The 18,175-nt window shown below is 36.6% G+C and overlaps 1 protein-coding gene across 7 annotated transcripts in view; it reads left to right on the top strand.

Moving 5' to 3' along the window:
• TYW3 (tRNA-yW synthesizing protein 3 homolog) overlaps positions 1-12,951 on the top strand; it is a 43,611-nt gene extending 30,660 nt beyond the window's left edge. For 2 of the 7 annotated variants that reach the window (NM_001133220.1, XM_009248905.3), the window contains 1 exon segment: positions 10,168-12,951. In NM_001133220.1, coding sequence (NP_001126692.1) covers positions 10,168-10,384 — 217 coding nt within the window. In that variant the 3' untranslated portion in view covers positions 10,385-12,951. 7 annotated transcript variants of the gene reach the window in all.
• The last annotated feature ends 5,224 nt before the right edge of the window (positions 12,952-18,175 follow it).

The raw sequence follows: 18,175 nt of genomic DNA, 5'->3' as shown, positions 1-18,175 counted from the left end.
AAATCCTAGTTCTGAGTTACTCAGTCTGGTTTCACCAAATTGCTCAACTTTCCGGACTTCAATTTTCTTATCTCTAACTTCTGAGAAATACCTATCTTAAAGAATAATTATTATATTCATTAGATAGTGTATTTATAATGACTGCCCTGACTCTGTTATGTTTTGGACTCTCAGGACAGGATAGCCCTTCTCCTTCATTGATTCATGGAGAATAAACCTACAATCATAAAAATATCACCATCCAGGCTTTCTCAACTAGGGTTCCTCATTTGAACCACACAATTCACAAAGTTATTTGAGTGACTATTTTCTGAATTCTCTCAAGGATTTTATGTAACATGTACTATTTTAGATACATTGGAGAGAAGTTAATTCATTACTTACAATGGATGTCTTAGGGTACTAGAGCTTAATTTTCCAGCCACACCCTGGTTGAGAAAAACTGACCACAAACACCTGGCCACAAAATGCTTTGAGCAAGTATTCTAACTAAAGTAATACTTTTAAATAAGCAACAACCCACTCCACCAGACTACAGACTACTATACGTAAGTATTTACTGGTACCATTCCATAAGTTTACCACTTATTAAATTGTAATCCAGTGAGACTGTTTGCTAAAACATAGGAGGTAGCAAATCAGTTTTCTCTATTTCCTTTCTTGAATTTTAAACAAGCTTATAAATAGAGCCCAAGATCAACTAACTATACACCTGGTGAAGTTAATTGAGCCACGTTCACCAACTGTAAAATCAAATTATGCTTAAATCCATTGACTCAAAAATATGTTTTGAGATTATAATGTGCATGCTGCCATTAAGAGCCACACTTATCATATAAAATCAGGGAAAAATTAAAGAAGGGTAAAAATGTCTTAAGATACTGATTAGAAGATTACATGTGAATTTAGAAAGTGAGAACAAATTAAGGAGCTCCTTTGGGAACAGCTGTATGTTCAACCAAATGCAGAGACAGAGTTACTCCTCTGATGTTGAAAAGAGAAAAAAATCCTGGAGGTGATGAGTTATGCAATCAGACATTCATTAAGTACTAAGATTGGTTTGCCATAGGACCAAAGTTTCACAATTCAGAGAACTTCAAAAACTCAAAAAATCCTGAAAAACATTTCAGCAATAAGAAATATTCTATAAATGTGAAAATTAAAGAGGTAAAATATTTTTAATAAAAAAAAAGGCCTTGTTCATGAGAAACAATTCCTAAGCCCACTTCTTAGTGGGAAGAGACTTATCCATTGGGTTCCTGTTGTTTCTGGAGCTGGGCAAGACAAGACCTTCAAGCAGCAGCCTGCTTTATAAACAGCTAAGTTGGAGACTGGAAGAGACAGGGACTGACACCAGATGTAGGAAGACAGTCCATACATAACGATCTAGAGAAATTTGGATAGCTATTGACTAACTACAAGAGGAAGGCTGTCTTTGAATCTATTAATAAGCAGTCAGCACATGGGTCAGATGAAACCACCATCTGGCTATGAGTAGCATAAAATGAGCCATGTGCTTTTCACCAACTGTGTAACGAGAAAATATTACATAAAATGTACAATAAAGGGGCAGAATATATTGTCATCTAATATTGTTGATAAAGCAAATCTGGAAGAAAAGTAATTGAATCCACTTTCAATGGTTGATTTTTTTTTAACTGTATTTTGTGATAAAATGTATGTAATAGGAAATTTACCATTTTAACCAGTGGCATTAAGTGCATTCACATTGTTATGCAACTGTCACCACTGTCCATCTCCAGAACATTTTCATCATCACAAACTAAACCTCTATACCCATTAAACACTAACTCTTGATTCCTCATACTCCATTCCCCTGGTAATCACTATTCTATTTTCTCTATGAATTTCACTATTATAGGTAATTCATCTAAGTGGGATCATACAATAGGCATCCTCTAGTGTCTGGCCTATTTTACTTAGTTAATGCAGGATTCATCCATGCTGTAACGTGTATCAGAATTTCAGTTTTCCTTAAGACTGAATAATATTCCATTGTATTTATAGACTGCATTTTGTTTATTCATTGATGTGTCAATGGACATTTAAGGTGTCTTTCCCTTTTGGCTATTATAAATCATGCTGCTCTGAACATCATTGTACAAGTATCTGAGTCACTGCTTTCAGTTCTGTTGGATATATACCCAGAAGTGGTATAGTGTAATCAAAGAAAGCTTCATGGAAGAAGTCACTGAGCAGGGCCTAAAATGCAGACAGGGTTTTTATATGAAGAGTTCTGTGGAAAGGGGAAATAGCATGATAGACAAAAAAGAAGAGCATGAACAAAGGAAAAAGAGATAGTGATATGGTTTGGCTTTGTCCTCACCCAAATCTCATCTTGAATTCCCATGTGTTGTGAGAAGGAGCTGGAGGGAGGTAATTGAATCATGGGGGCAGGTCTTTCCTGGGCTGTTCTTGTGATGGTGCATAAGTCTCACAAGATCTGATGGTTTTAAAAACAGTAGTCACTCTACACAAGCTCTCTTCACTTGCCTGCCGCCATGTGAGACGTGCCTTTCACCTTCCACCATGACTGTGAGGCCTTCCCAGCCACATGGAACTGTAAGTTCATTAAATATCTTTCTTTTGTAAATTGCCCAGTCTTGGGCATGTCTTTATGAGCAGCGTGAAAACGGACTAATACAGTAAATTGGTACCAGTATAGTGGGGCACTGCTGAAAAGATACCCAAAAATGTGGAAGCGACTTTGGAACTGGGTAACAGGTAGAGGTTGGAACAGTTTGGAGGGTTCAGAAGAAGACAGGAAATATGTGGGAAAGTTTGGAACTTCCTAGAGACTTGTCTAATGGCTTTGACCAAAATGCTGATAATGATATGGACAAGGAAATCCAGGCTGATGTAGTCTCAGATGGAGATGAGGAACTTGTTGGGAACTGGAGCAAAGGTGACTCTTGTTATGTTTTAGCAAAGAGACTGGCAGCATTTTATCCCTGCCCTCAAGATTTGTGGAACTTTGAAGTTGAGAGACATGATTTAGGGTATCTGGCAGAAGAAATTTCTAAGCAGCAAAGCATTCAAGAGGTGACTTGGGTGCTGTTAGACACATTCAGTTTTATAAGGGAAGCAGAGCATAAAAGTTTGGAAAACTTGCAGCCTGACAATGCAGTAGAAAAGAAAATCCCATTTTCTGAGGAGAAATTCAAGTCGACCATAGAAGTTTGCATAAGTAATGAGGAGCTGAATGTTAATCCCCAAGGCAATGGGGAAAATGTCTCTAGGGCATGTCAGAGGTCTTCATAGCAGTCCCTCCCATCACAGGCACAGCATTCCCTCCCATCACAGGCCCAGAGGCCTAGGAGGAAAAAGTGGTTTTGTGGGCCGGGCCCAAGGTCCCCGTGCTGTGTGCAGCCTAGGAGCTTGGTGCCCTGTGTCCCAGCCACTCAAGCCATGGCTGAAAGGGACCAACGTAGAGCTTGGGGCTGTGGCTTCAGAGGGTGCAAGCCCCAAACCTTGGTAGCTTCCATGTGGTGTTGAGCCTATGAATGGATAAAAGTCAAGAACTGGCATCTGGGGACCTCCACCTAGATTTCAGAAGATGCATGGCAATACCTGGATGCCCAGATGGAAGTTTAGTGCAGAGGCAGGGCCCTCATGGAGAACCTCTGCTAGGGCAGTGCCAAAGTGAAATGTGGGGTCAGAGGCCCCACACAGAGTCTCTACTCGGGCACTGCCTAGTGGAGCTGTGAGAAGAGGGCTACCATCCTTCAGACCCCAGAATGATAGATCCACTGACAGCTTGTACTGTGTACCTGGAAAAGCCACAGACACTCAGTGCCAGCTTGTGAAGGCAGCCAGAAGGGAAGCTGTACCCTGCAAAGCCACAGAGGCAGAGCTGCCCAAGACTATGGGAACCCACCTCTTGCATCAGCATGATCTGGATGTGAGACATGGAGTCAAAGGAGATCATTTTGGAGCTTTAATATTTGATTGCCCTGCTGGATTTTAGACTTCCATGGGGCCTGTAGCCCCTTTGTTTTGGCCAATTTATCCTATTTGGAATGGCTGTATTTACCCAATGCCTGTACCACCATTGTATCTAGGAAATAACTAACTTGCTTTTGATTTTACAGGCTGATAGGCAGAAGAGACTTGCCTTGTCTCAGATGAGACTTTGGACTGTGGACTTTTGAGTTCATGCTGAAATGAGTTAAGACTTTGGGGGACTGTTGGAAAGGGATGATTAGTTTTGAAATGTGAGAACATGAGATTTGGGAGGGGCCAGTGGGGGAATGATATGGTTTGGCTCTGTCCCTATCCAAATCTAATCTTGAATTCCCACGTGTTGTGGGACGACCCAGTGGGAGGTAATTGAATCCTGGGGACAAGGTCTTTCCTGTGCTGTTCTCATGATCGTAAGTCTCATGAGATCTGATGGTTTTAGAAACGGGAGTCTTCCTGCACAAGCTCACATGTCTGCTGCCATGTGAGACCTTCCACCATAACTGTGAGGCCTCCCCAGCCACATGGAACCGTAAGTCCATTAACTCTCTTTCTTTTGTAAATGGCCCAGTCTCAGGTATGTCTTTATCAGCAGCGTGAAGATGGACTAATACAGATGGCAATATGTAAGCCCTAAATAGGGATCAGTGAATGGTTCGGTTTACCTGGAAGATGAGAGAGTAAGAATTTCTGTTGTATCACTTTGCTGCTTTTCTTCCTGCTTGTGATGTTTCTTCTTAGTTTCATTGTAGGTTTCTCTTCTTCCTCTTCATTAAATGCTGTTCTCCAAGCTTCTCTCCTTAGCCCATGACTTCAACTAGTTCTGCTACTTTTCCATGTACTGGCAGGTCTTCCAAATCTTTCTAGAGTCTTGGGCCAACATATCCAATAACCATTTGAACATATCTAATTAAAATATCTCACCAGCTTTTCCTTAATATGTTTCTTATCTTATTCTAAATCCCCCAGCCATTTTCTTGGTTCCAATTCTTATCATCATTTACCAGCCATTTTCTTGGTTCTGATTCTTACCATCATTTACCAGTGCAAAACAGGTATTTCTATTACATTGAATTACAATTACTTAATTGCACATCTTTTTTTTCCACTTCAACATGGTCACATTGAAGATAGGACTCCCCCTACCAGCCCCCAACCTTACACACATACACAAACACACTTGAGATATCTTATCCTACAATGTAACATATATCTGGCTCATAGTAGAAGCCCAAGAAATGTTTATTGAATTAATCATAAAAGATAAAGGAGCTTGAAAGTGAACACATTATATTGAGTTCTCCAAAGGCAAAAACAGTTTCTTGTTCATTATATTCTGAGTGTCTGAAATGAGAATAGTGGATAATGAATGTTCACAAATTTAGTTGACTAGACTTTTTCATAAATAGTGCTACTTTTTTTAAGGCTTCAAAGCATTAGGATGATTATTCTGGAAGACCTGTCAGATGGTTTAGAGATGGGGTGAGTACAAGTAGGCTCTTTCTATAGTCTAGGGAAGAAGTAATAGGTCCCTGAGTAACAAGATGAATGAGAATGAGACTGCAGAATATCCATCAGACATGGCAGCAGATTGGAAAAAGGGGTAACACAGAGAAGGAGGACTAAAGAATAACAGCTGTCTTAGATTTCTCATAGTTGCTAGTCTTATCATTTTTCTTTTTTTTTTTTTTTTTTGGTAGAGACGAGGTCTTTCTATGTTGTCCAGGTTGGTCTCGAACTCCTGGCCTGGCCAGAAGTGATTGTCATGCCTTAGCCTCCCAAAGTTTTGGGATTATAAGCATGAACCACTGCACATGGTCAAGTCTTACCATTTCTAAAAATGGGTCTAAAACAGCTAAATAAATAACACACATTTCCCTGTATAGTTGACCCTTGAACAACATGGGGTTAGGGTCACCACCCCCCTATGTAGTTGAAAATCCACATGGCTTTCATTGTTGTTGTTTTTGAGACAGGGTCTCACTGTCACCCAGGCTGGAGTACAGAGGCGTGATCTTGGCTCACTGCAACCTTTGCCTTCCAGGCTCAAGTGATCCTCCACCTCAGCTTCCCGAGTAGCTGGTACTACAGGCATGTACCACCAAGCCCAGATAATTTTTTGTATTTTTTTGTAGAGATGGAGGTTCGCCATGTTGCCTAGGCTGGTCTCAAACTCCTGGACTCAGGTGATCACCCGCCTTGGCCTCCCAAAGTGTTGGGATTACATGCATAAGCCACCGCACCTGGCTGACATATGACTTGACTCCCAAGAAACTTAGGTACTGATATCCTACGTTTGACTGGAAGCATTATTCATAACATAAGCAGTTGATTGGCACATGTATTGTATGTTATATATATTGTGTACTGTATTCTTACAATAAAGTAAGCTAGAGAAAAAAGTTATTAAGAAAATCATAAGGAAGAGAAAATATATTTATTATTCATTAAGTGGAAGTGGATCATCACAAAAGCCTTTGTCTTCATCGTCTTCACCTTGAATAGGCTGAGGAAGAGGAGTGGTTGGTCCTGCTATCTCAGGGGTGGCAGAGGCAGAAGAGGTAGAGAAGGTAGAAGGAGAAGCAGGAATATTTGGTGTAGCTTTTATTCAAAAAAAATCTGCATGTAAATGGACCTGCATAGTTCAAAACCATATTGTTCAAGGGTCAACTGTATACTTAAGACCAAATAAGTAAATAATATAAAGCGAAAACATATATTTTATTTTCTAATAGTTTTTCCTGGGACATCCCCCATGCCCCCATTTTTTTTCCTCCTAATTCCTCTCTTAGCACATTGTCAGCTTCCATTCATCCTCGCAGTTCAGCCCAGGCATTGGATCTTATGACCGAGAGCACTTTGTGATTGCAGTTGGAGCACTGTGTCCCATCTTTTTCATGGTGTGTTAAATGTGGCTTTACAGTTCTGTAGCTCCTGTTAAACCATGAGCTCCTTGAGGGCACAGACCACAGACCACTTCTCTGTGCTTCTAGTACTGGGTACTCGGCCTGTCACATACATGTTGTTTTTTAAAGAAAATGCTAGTTAAAATCTAAATACATATTAGAATAGCCTTCTTTGATATTTGTGAATGATGGAAGCCTAAAGGAAATAAAATTGTGCCTCAGTTTCCTCAATTCTGTGTTTTTGTTTGAGAAGTTAGAGAAATTCGAGCTTTCTGTTGCAATTGGTTTTCTAACTGACGTTGAAAAACAAGAATTAATTTTCTCAGGCTTGGCCTGAAAACTTATGAAGAGAACTAAGTACAAGTTGTCCTATGCTATGATAATCCTGACTGCAGAGGCAGAAAAACTGAAGACTATTTGCTTTTCTTTCAAGGAGAGAAAAAACACAGTTGCCTGAACATACTTTTTTTTTTTTTTCCTTAAATCTCAGAGCTCATTTTGTTGCCTGTGAGAGTTGAGAAAATTGCACTTTTAAGAATCAGACTTAAGTGTTACTGTATAAGGGGAGAACATAACTTTTGACTTATTGAGTACTATTTCTCAAAGGACTTTTAAAGTTCTCTTAGAAAAGGGAAAAGAAAACTAGTATTTGAAGTTTTTATACAGGAAAGGATCTTTGTTCCATTTTACCAGTTGTTTTGGTACCCTAAGGACATAGCTTTGAATTCTTAGGTTCTTTAATGGTTGATTAAACTAAGGCATACATTCCTTTTTAATTACTTTTTTTTAATGTGATGGATGAGGCATTTTTCACAAGCTGTTAATTCTCGGTGATCATAAAGGAGCAATTTAATCTTATCTTTCATTTTCTAGGAAGAAAGTATAATCCAGAAAAAACCACTCAGTTACCTAAGCCTAAAGTGCAGGGCTGATAAAGAATGGTAGAAGATGAGGTTGTATAACATGGATGGTGTCTTATGATCAGGATGAGCCACACCATCTTGTAGCATGCTCAGATTTATGTTTTAGATAACGTTAATGTAAGTCATTCTGAACAGGCTGTGTGGAACATGAGAAGGACACCAGTCATTGACATCACCTAAGATGGTGACAAGACCTAGAAAGAAAGATCAAGCCAAGCATAGAAGTTTTCATCAATGTAAGGACCCAAGCAGATTATTGGTAGATGACATGAGGGGCAGATGGAGGAATTTGGGAAAATGTTGATGAGCCAGTTTTATTCTGACCTCATCTCTCAGCTCTGTGGTAGCAGGATATGAAAAGGATAAGCAGTCTCCGCGTGGGAGGAACGATGGAAGATGGTGTCTACACGGGAGCCAGGTTTCAGTAACGGAAGGATATAAAGGGTGCATTAAATGAAAGGATGTTACCATGGAACAAGGCCCAAAAAGTTATGTATGTCACATATCTCAGTCTTTTTAAATTTAACTCTGTGTCCGTTTTTGAGATTCATTCATTGATAAAATATTTATTGAGCATCTGTTGTTTGCCAAGCACAGCACTAGATATCAAGGTGTACAGTGATGAGTGCATAAGTTCTTGAAAATGGACAGGATATGTACTCATCATGTATATGTATTAGAGTTAGGTAACATATTTAGGAATAGGTGGATATTTGGAGTTTTCAAGTTTTATAGGCTTCGTAAGTAGACCTTAGCCTGTTTATTGAATCAAACAAAGATGAAAATTGGTCCAAATAGAGATCTATTCTATAGATATCAAAAATTTCCTGCCTTAGTCTCCCATTATAATAGGACATCAAAGTAAGATGAGATCTCTGCAGTGGCAGGGGGGTTTCCTAACTTTCAGATCATTCTGATTTGGGACCTAGGATAATACATTTATAGTTACATTTTTATTCTGGGGTTATTCATTCATTTATTCAATATAGTCTTACTGAGTATGCCAGCACTCTACTAAATGCTAAGAATATAACAGAAGACAGGTAGATAGGATCCTTGGCCTCATGAAGTCTATATTCTATAAAAGTAGTCATTTTTGATAACTAACTCTCTGGGTACTTAAACATATATCATCTGTAATCCTTTGACAACCCTGATAGCTACAGGATAATAATATCCAGCTTTATAAATGTGAAAAATCAAGACTGTGGGAAATTAATTGGAATTAGCTGACATCACCTTTCCCAAAAGAATGTTGGTGTCAAATGCATGCAACACACCATGCTGCCTGCTGCAGGCTACTGTGTCAAGCGGAGTTTTGTGTTAGGTGTTAACATGAGGGTAGAAAAGAAACGAGGCCTGGTTTTCAGGGAGCCTACAGTTTACTGTATCACAAAACTAACACTAAAACTCCAATAGAAAAATGAATAAAGGGAAAGAATAATTTACACTAAAAAATTCAAATAGCTAATATATGAGAAACATTCTATTTTACTTACAAAGAAATGAAAGTTAAAATAATGCGATATCATTTTCACCCATCCAGGTAGAATGTGTTTTTTGATGGGAATATTCAGTGTATGGGTGTAGTGATCTCTCTCAAGTGCAGCTATTGGAAGCATATTTCTTTGAACATCTATTGTGGAAAACAAGCAGTATTTATCAAGAGCATTGTAATGTTTATGCCCTTTAACCATGTAATCATATTTCTAGGTGTCTATAGTAAAGAAATGGCTAAAAACTCACATCACATCATTTTCAAAAATGCTTACCACATTTTTGTTTTTATCAGGGAAAATTTGAATATAAATAAAGGCCAATCTAGATGACATAATGTTATACTGCCATTCTCAATAAATGTTAAATTTGAAAAAACAATGTAAAAATTTATATGTAATATTCTAATTGTGAAAAAATAGGTATATGGATTAATTAATAAAGACTACATTAATAAACTGAAAAGAAAAATATTGAGAGAAGTTATTTCTAATTATGTAGAGGTGATCTGTATTTGTAACCTCATACATTATACAAATTACCTAAAATGAGCCATTATATTTCTGTAATAATAATTGCATTCTTTCTTACCCTCATCTTTGACCCCTACATTTGGGTTGGAAAGTGAGGTAGAACAGAGATTGTCAAAAGGTGATTCCAATCCAGTTTTCAGGGCTGTTCTTAAAGAACTGAAATGCGTTTATTTCCCTAATAAAACATATTATTTATTTGATTTATTTTATATTTATAAAGCTAATATAGGACATAGTCAAATTTACGTAACTTACAAGCTCTTGGTGTATTTCAATCATTTCGTTTCAGTACACACAGATATAACAGTAGTACTTTTTTCTTTACAGGTTTTACAACTGCCTACAGCATGCTTTGGAAAGGGAAACCATGACTAACTTACATCCCAAGATCAAAGAGAAAAATAACTCATCATATACTCATAAGAAAAAAAACCCAGAAAAAGCATGTGCCCAGTGTATTACTAAAGAAAATGATAAAGAACTTGAAAATGATGATGATGATGATCTAGGAATCAATGTTACCATCTTCCCTGAAGATTACTAAGTTTTGGTTCTGATGTGTCTTGGCCGTAATGTTTCTAGTAGGTTTTATAAAGCTGCTCTTTATAAGAGTATTTTAGTTTGTTGAGTATATCAGCCATTCATAAGCCAGTAATGACAAGTGCAGAGCTTCAAACTATAACTTTGTTGCCCAAAGGATGTGCAATCGTCATCTAAGCTCTCAGCAGTACCCGGCTTATCCTGTGACTTCACCTGAAATGCTATAGTTATCCCTACTTTTTTACCAGTTTCTCCCATTAATAAATCAAAGATGTTTGAATGGTGTCTTATTCTGAAAGAACCTGACCTAAGACAAGTATTTAGATTATTTTGGATACATTTTGAAAAGTGATAGCATAAATATTTTAAGTAAAAAAACCTTTATTTTAAATAATAGTGGATATTTTAATGCTGGAAATAAGCATTATAGTTGATATGCAAGAAATTATATCTTTGGTTGTGATTTAAACTTATGCTATAAACTAAATTAATGATGTAATTACATAGTTTTAAAAATCATTTTAGGGACATGTGACAATTTTTAAGTATCACTTCTATAATACGTATTGTTATAGGAACAAAGATTTAGGAATAATTGATTACAGGTGAGGAAGTACTGGAAGTCCAATTCAAGGAGATACCATTTCATTTAGATCTAAAAGAACAAGATACAAGTTCATATGATGGGAAAAATCAGAAAACCTCTCGCAGACAAAGGGTGTATAATGGATATGAGGCATCAAAAAGCATGGTATAGTCAGTGATGGGGAATAGTCCAGAAAGGCTGAAACACAGCATGTGATGCGAGTCAAGGTAGTTGATGCCCAACTGTGAAGGGCCGTTATAATCTAGCATGGAGGTAGACAGTGTTTCCTTAATATGGCTGCATATCAGAATTACCTAGGTCAGGATGAGGCATGGAGATGCTGCTTTAATAGGCCCTGCCGCAGATCTTCCAAACCAGAATCTTAATCCTGGAGTCTAGGAATCTTTATTTTTCACACAACTCATCCAAGTGGTTCTGATAAAATCAGCCCAGCACTTTTAGAACCCACTGATAACAGACTTATTCCTGGAGACAACATTTGAGGAGGAATTGAAGATTTTCTAATGAAAAGAAAAAGGGTCACGTGAACAGATGTTGCAGTGTACCTGTGCCATAGATTTCATGTGTACACTTTATAGGAGAATAAGCAAGAGCTTAGGTAAGTTATAGTCCTTACCATTGGGTCTAAGGCAGTTTCCAGGAAAGCATGGCTTGTTCAGCTATGTAAGTTGAACTCTGTACCACTTGGGAGGAAACATTCCCCTAGATGACAATGTCAGTGGCACTCGTTGAAGTTGTGCAGTGCACATTCTTATCTACCAACATATACAGCAGCCCTTCTGGGAAGGGAATTTTGGCAGGAAAGGAAACTCACAGTGTCAGAATGCCTGGAGCATTTCTTCTAGTCTAGTGGACAGAATATGGAAGTATCTGCCTGGCAGTGCAGTAAATGAAAAGACAAGAGAAATGAATAAAAAAAAAGTTATAAATAAGAACAGTAGGAAAGAGAGAGTGCAGGTGGAACAAGCCTATCCTGTGGTGAAATGACAACACATTCTGCACTTTTAAAATCTCTCTAAGAGGCTCATTGACTTTTCTTCATTCATTTAAATTGATCTCCAAGAGAACTATGTATTTTAAAGAGTCCATAAACTGAATATATGAATGAGAATTAAGAGAGGGGCTGCTTCCTAATCTGTTTATATAAGGTATAGTATAGTATAATCTGTTTATATAAGGTTAGTAGAGAGGAGACACCAGGTGCTGGCCATAAACCTAAGAAGACATTGAATCCCATTTACTCCTTAACATTCCTTAATATACAGTCGTGAGCTACATAACATTTTAATCAATGATGGACCATATACCATATGCGATATGGTGGCCCCATAAGATTATAATAGACCTGAAAAATTCCTATTGCTAGTGATGTGGTCATTGTAAAGCTGTAGCACAACACATTACTCATGTTTGTGGTGACAGTCATCTAAAAGTATGGTACATAGAATTATGTACAGTGCATAATACTTGATAATAAATATGTTACTGGTTTATGTCTTTGCTATGCTTTTTATCATTATTTTAGGGTATACTCCTACTTAAAATGTTAACTGTAAAACAGCTTCTGACAGGTCCTTCAGGAAGTACTCCAGAAGAAGGCATTGTTATCATAGAAGGTGACAGCTTCATGTGTGTTATTGCCCCTGAAGACCTTCCAGTGGTACAAGATGTGGAGGAGGAAGACAGTGATACTGAGGATTCTGACCCTGTGTAGGTTTAGGCTAATGTGTGTGTTTATATCTTAGTTTTTCACAAAAATGTTTTTCCAATGTTAAAAAAATATAAAAAAGCTTATAGAGTAAGGATATAAAGAAATATTTTGTACAGCTGTACAATGTGTTTGTTTTAAGCTAAGCATTATTATCAGAGTCAAAAAGTTTTAAGAAATTAAAGTTTATAAACCAAATGTTCATTGTGAGCTAAGGTTAATTTATTACTGAAGAAATAAAACATTTTTAATGAAATTTTGTGTAGCCTCAGTGTCCAGTGTTTATAAAGTTTATACAGTAATACGTTTATACAGAACATCCTAGGCCTTCACATTCACTCACCACTCAGAGACTCACCCAGAGCAACTTCCAGTACTGCAAGTTCCATTCATGGTATGTGCCCTGTACAGGTGTGCTATTTTCCACCTGTTATACCATATCTTAATTTTACCTTTTCTATGTTTAGATATGTTTAAATACATAAATACTTATCACTGTGTTACAATTGCCTACGGTAGTCAGCACACTAACATGCTGTACGGGTTTGTACCCTAGAAGCAATAGGCTCCACCATGTAGCCCAGTAGTGATGTTTGCATGACTAAATCACCTTACAACCCATTTCTCAGAACATGTTTCTATTGTTAAACAACACACAACTATTTTATTTATGTGTTTTATTTATGTCTGATCACCAATATCAGTAACTGAAACAGCAGTTTAGTAATAATTTAATACACACCATAACCTGCCTATTGAGAATGGCTTTATATTTGTTTTCATTGTAGTGGCTCCATCCAAAATAAAATGATTTTTTTCCTTCCTCCAGGATGAAGGCAAGCATTTATTCCTACGGTCTGGATTCTCCATATCACTTACAAGTTAACTGCTTTTGTGTTCTAAAAGAGAGAGGAAAAATGAAGGTGTCAACCTTATTGAAAAACAAGGATGGAAACTAAGGAACATGCTTTTGCTTTTGAGGTTCTAGGCCAGAAGTCATAAGCTGTAACTTGTCCACGTTATGGCCAAGCAGATATGTTTTGTTTGGCCCACACGGAGTATATTTTTTCTAATTGAATCAACATTTTAAAATATGATGATTTAATATTTAAAAATATAAAGTGCATCTTGTTTTGTGTGTGTTTTTTTAATTGGAAGATCTGGCTACAGCCATCTCACATTCCCACAGGACAACACTTAGCCGTTCAAGTACTAGCTCCTCCTTTTGGATAAGACTTGTTTTCCTATTCACCCCAGACCCAGCACCCCCTACTGGTTCCCTGACAAAACTGCTTCAATCATTTACACATTGGTCCCTGTGGGCACCAGCATTGGCAAACTTTGGTTAGATCTTTGGGGAGAATTAAACTCTATTATTATGTTAGTATATTATATAATAAATAAGAGATGAGAGCAGGACCAGCTATATAATTTTCAAAGGACAGTGCAAAATGAAAATGTGGGACCCCTTAAAAAAGATTTAAGAATTACAAGATGGCAACAGCAGAGCACTAAATCACGTATAGGTACATCTAAGCACGGGGCCCTATGCAAGCTGCACAGGTTGCACATATGTGAGGCTTGGTGCTTCAAGCGGAATGGGTGCCTTCCCACTCAACTGGATGTTTAACCCTCCTACCCACACTGAGAAAGAGGCAGAGTGCTGCAGGTTCTGTGGTGTGCCAGGACTTGACACCTGCTCACATGTGGCGCCCTTGGGTTCCAGGACAATGGGTAGCTGTTTGGAAGCCTGCAAGGGTGGATGTTTTGGAAGCTAGGGCAAAGGTCTCAGTGGCTACCCTTAGATGGAGTAAACCATAGTCCTTTTCAGAGCCACTTGATTTCAAATGTGAGCAAAGGCAGTGATGAGCACCACGTTTTGAAAACAAGGGCTTTCTCCATTTTGAGAGGAGTTACATGATTTGCTGGGTTAAGTGTTGAAGAGCCATGAAAAATGATCACCATCATTATTCTTATAGATGGGCCCTTGAGCAGGCTTTAATTTGATTGGAGTTGCAGGGAGTAAATATTACACTCCCATATAAGGTGTATAATAGTGACTATTTTTTGGTTACAATTTTTGGCTTTTAAAAATGGGCTTTGACTTTCAAGCCTCTTCTTTCCGTACTCTACTGGGCTTCTGTCAACATTCACGCTTCTCTAATGCAATAGGATTTTAATATTCACAAATGCTAATGTTTTTAAACTTAACAGTCCTTTAATGTCCTGGGTTTTTATGCATTCTATTCTTGCTAAGCAAGAATTTATGAGCCCTTTTTGGTTTTGCCTTTAATGTGGTTGAATTTAAACTATAACTGTAACTCATTACACATTTTATTTATTTATTCATTTATTTTAATAACATTTTTTGGAACAGTTTTAGGTTTACAGAAAAATTGAGAGAAAAAGTTCAGATAGTTCCCATGTACCCACTTCATCTGCCCACACACAATTTCCTTTATTATCTTATATATCCTACATCTTACATTAGTGTGGGACTTTTGTTACAATTGATAAGCCAAGATTGATATTTCTTGACTAAAGTCCATATTTCATGCCTCTCTTCATCTCTCTTCAATTCTGTTCTCTCCTGTAACTATTAGTCTATTAGTCCTGTATTATACCTACTTACGGGCCTATTCTCCATATTGTCTAATCTTTTCATCCCCCTTCACCAGCTTCTCTTCATCTCTATGTGTGTCATTCTGTGTCATTCATTCAGGTTATTGTTTAATTAACTCACACCCTCTTCAACTGTATCTAATCTACTGCCTAGACAGTCCATTGAGTTTTACATTTCAAAGATTATATTTTATTATTTCTAGTTCTTTTTGGTTCATTTTCAAATCAGAGGCAGATTATTTAAAGGTTCTAATAATTATTTCTTTCTATATACCTTTTCCCAGATATTTCAGTAAATTATATTTATACAAACCTTTCATACACTTGTATATTATAGAAATGATCTGCATTCTTTAGCTATTCCAAGGATAATTGAAAAGAATGTCCTCACCACTACCAAATCTAAGCCATGCAAGAAGAAAGTGAACTATTTCTCAATAACCAGATTGTTTACATGCCATTTTTATTATTTATTCATTTACATAACAAATATTTTTTGAGCACCTACTATGTGTCAGTCACATGCAACAGGACAAGGACTCCGCCTTCATAGAGTTTTCCTTCTAGTAACATTATTAAGGACTTTGTTTGTATTGGCACTTGCCTAGGATCTTTAGTGCTCTTTAAATTTTACTCATCAATCAGGGCTCAGCTCAAATGTTGCCTCTTTTGAGAAGCTTTCCTAAAAGCTCATTTCATAATTAACTTCTTACATTCCTGTTTTTCCATAGCACTTTCCCAGTACTATATATACATAGCATTTTGTTTATACTTACATAACCACACAAACCAAGAAGTCTCTTGGTAGCTATTAATTGCATACATATATATATATATATATATATCCATCACCACCATCATATTAAACTTTGACTAACTGAGGGACAAAGCTATTTTTCCAATATTTTTATATCCCCAGCGTCTTGAACATTGTTGTTTTTTCAACAACTACTTTCTATTCTGGTTTATAAATGCATTATAGATGGGAGAGTTCATGAGTATTATGTAATCTATTATTTTATAAGCAAATGACAAAATCCCTAACCAAATTATATTACTATTCACTTCTTGAAGGAATCTTGAAATTGATAAAGTTAAATGGCTGAAGTTAAAACAAAGATGCTTAGAAGTCACTAAACATGTGCATAATACTATTCTTTATATCTCATAAAATATCCAAATTTCCAGATGTTAGTATTCCAAGATATACCTTGTGACTAAACATGATAGGTCTTGTCTTTTTTCACACCAAGCCTTTTGAAAGCCTTTTTATTTTGAAATAATTTCAGATCTACAAATAAGTTATAATAGCACTAAGAATTCCTGAATATACTTTACCCAGAGTGACCATTCTCTCTCTTTCTCTCTCATATATAGACATATAGTACATATGAATAATCTCATATAAATATACAAACTTTTGAGAGTAAGTTAAATACATTTTACTCTTCACTCTTAAATATTTCAATGTATATTTCTTTAGAACAAGGAAAGTCTCATATAATCTCAGCAAAATTATAAAATCAGGAAATTTAACAGTTATACAACATAATTATATAATCTACAAAACTTATCCAAATGTCATCATTTGTCCCGATGATATTCTTTGTAGGATAAACTGAATTGCATTTTGTTTCATATTTCTTTAATCTTGTTTAATAGTACATAATTGATTATAAGTGTCTGTCTTTGATAACATTGATAGGCTTGAAGAATACAGGAAAATTTAATAGCCATTGATTTATATTTTTAATATCCATTTTTAACTAGATTCAAATTATGCATTTGGAGCAAGAATATTATATAAGTGATGTGTTCTTGTCAAAGCATGACTTCAGTAGGTACAGGATTTCAGTTTGTCCCATTATTGGCTATGTTAACTTTGATCTCTTGGCTAATGTGGTGTCTGCTGGGTTTAATGGTAATTTTCCCTTTTGTAATTAATAAGAAATTTGAAGGATGCTCTACCTTGAGAATATGTAGATAACCTATTTTTATCCAACTTTTACCCACTAATTTCAGCATCTGTTGATTATTCCTCTCCAAATAAGTTATTACTATGATTGCAAAATAATGATTTGTTACCTCCATTATTCCTTCTACATTTATTAATTGGCATTCAACTTTAAAAGACAGCTTTGCTTTCACACCCTCTCCCCACATATGAACTCATGGATTCTTATTTGATTCAAAAGGTTATAATCCATTGCTATCATTATTTATTTTAATGTTCATATTATTCCAGATTTGACCAGTGGGAGTCCCTTCGAGTTGACCCCTGTCTACTTTTAACATATCTCTTTCAGTGTTTGAGCATTTCCTCATTATCTTGCACAAGGAAGCCTTCCAGGCTCATCTTGTACATTCATCGCCCCCAGTCGTAGAATCAGCCAAAGAACCCCAATTCGTTTCAGTGGGGACTGGCATTTAGAAACAAAGTTCCTAAGCAATAAGTGTGTTCATGACAGCATTTTCTCTTTTTAAATTACAGAATTATTCATCAGTCTATAATAATCAGTAAATAATCATTATTCAAAGGTTAGATCTTATAGTTTACATCACCCGTGAGATGCGTTGACAGAAATGACATATAAAACTGTCTACCAAGTTCATTTCTCTGTGATATAGCAGCGGGAATGTTCATATTAATATACTGAAATACTGTCTCATTATATTCATTTAATGAATTTTTTTATTCCTCAGCTTTTCATATCAACTCCTACCTATTTTCTGTGACATCATAAGACTTAAATAAACTGTCCTTAACTCTTCGGAGAAAATAACTTTGCAGAGATCAAGAAATATTGGCTAATTTCATTATACTTAACAATTGCCAATAAATTATTCAAACCTGTTTA

The sequence above is a fragment of the Pongo abelii genome, chromosome 1 (assembly GCF_028885655.2).
Source record: "Pongo abelii isolate AG06213 chromosome 1, NHGRI_mPonAbe1-v2.0_pri, whole genome shotgun sequence".
NCBI classification, from domain to species: Eukaryota; Metazoa; Chordata; class Mammalia; order Primates; family Hominidae; genus Pongo; species Pongo abelii.
Note: the sequence above shows the minus strand (reverse complement) of the source record. Positions and strands in the feature narration are given on the sequence as shown.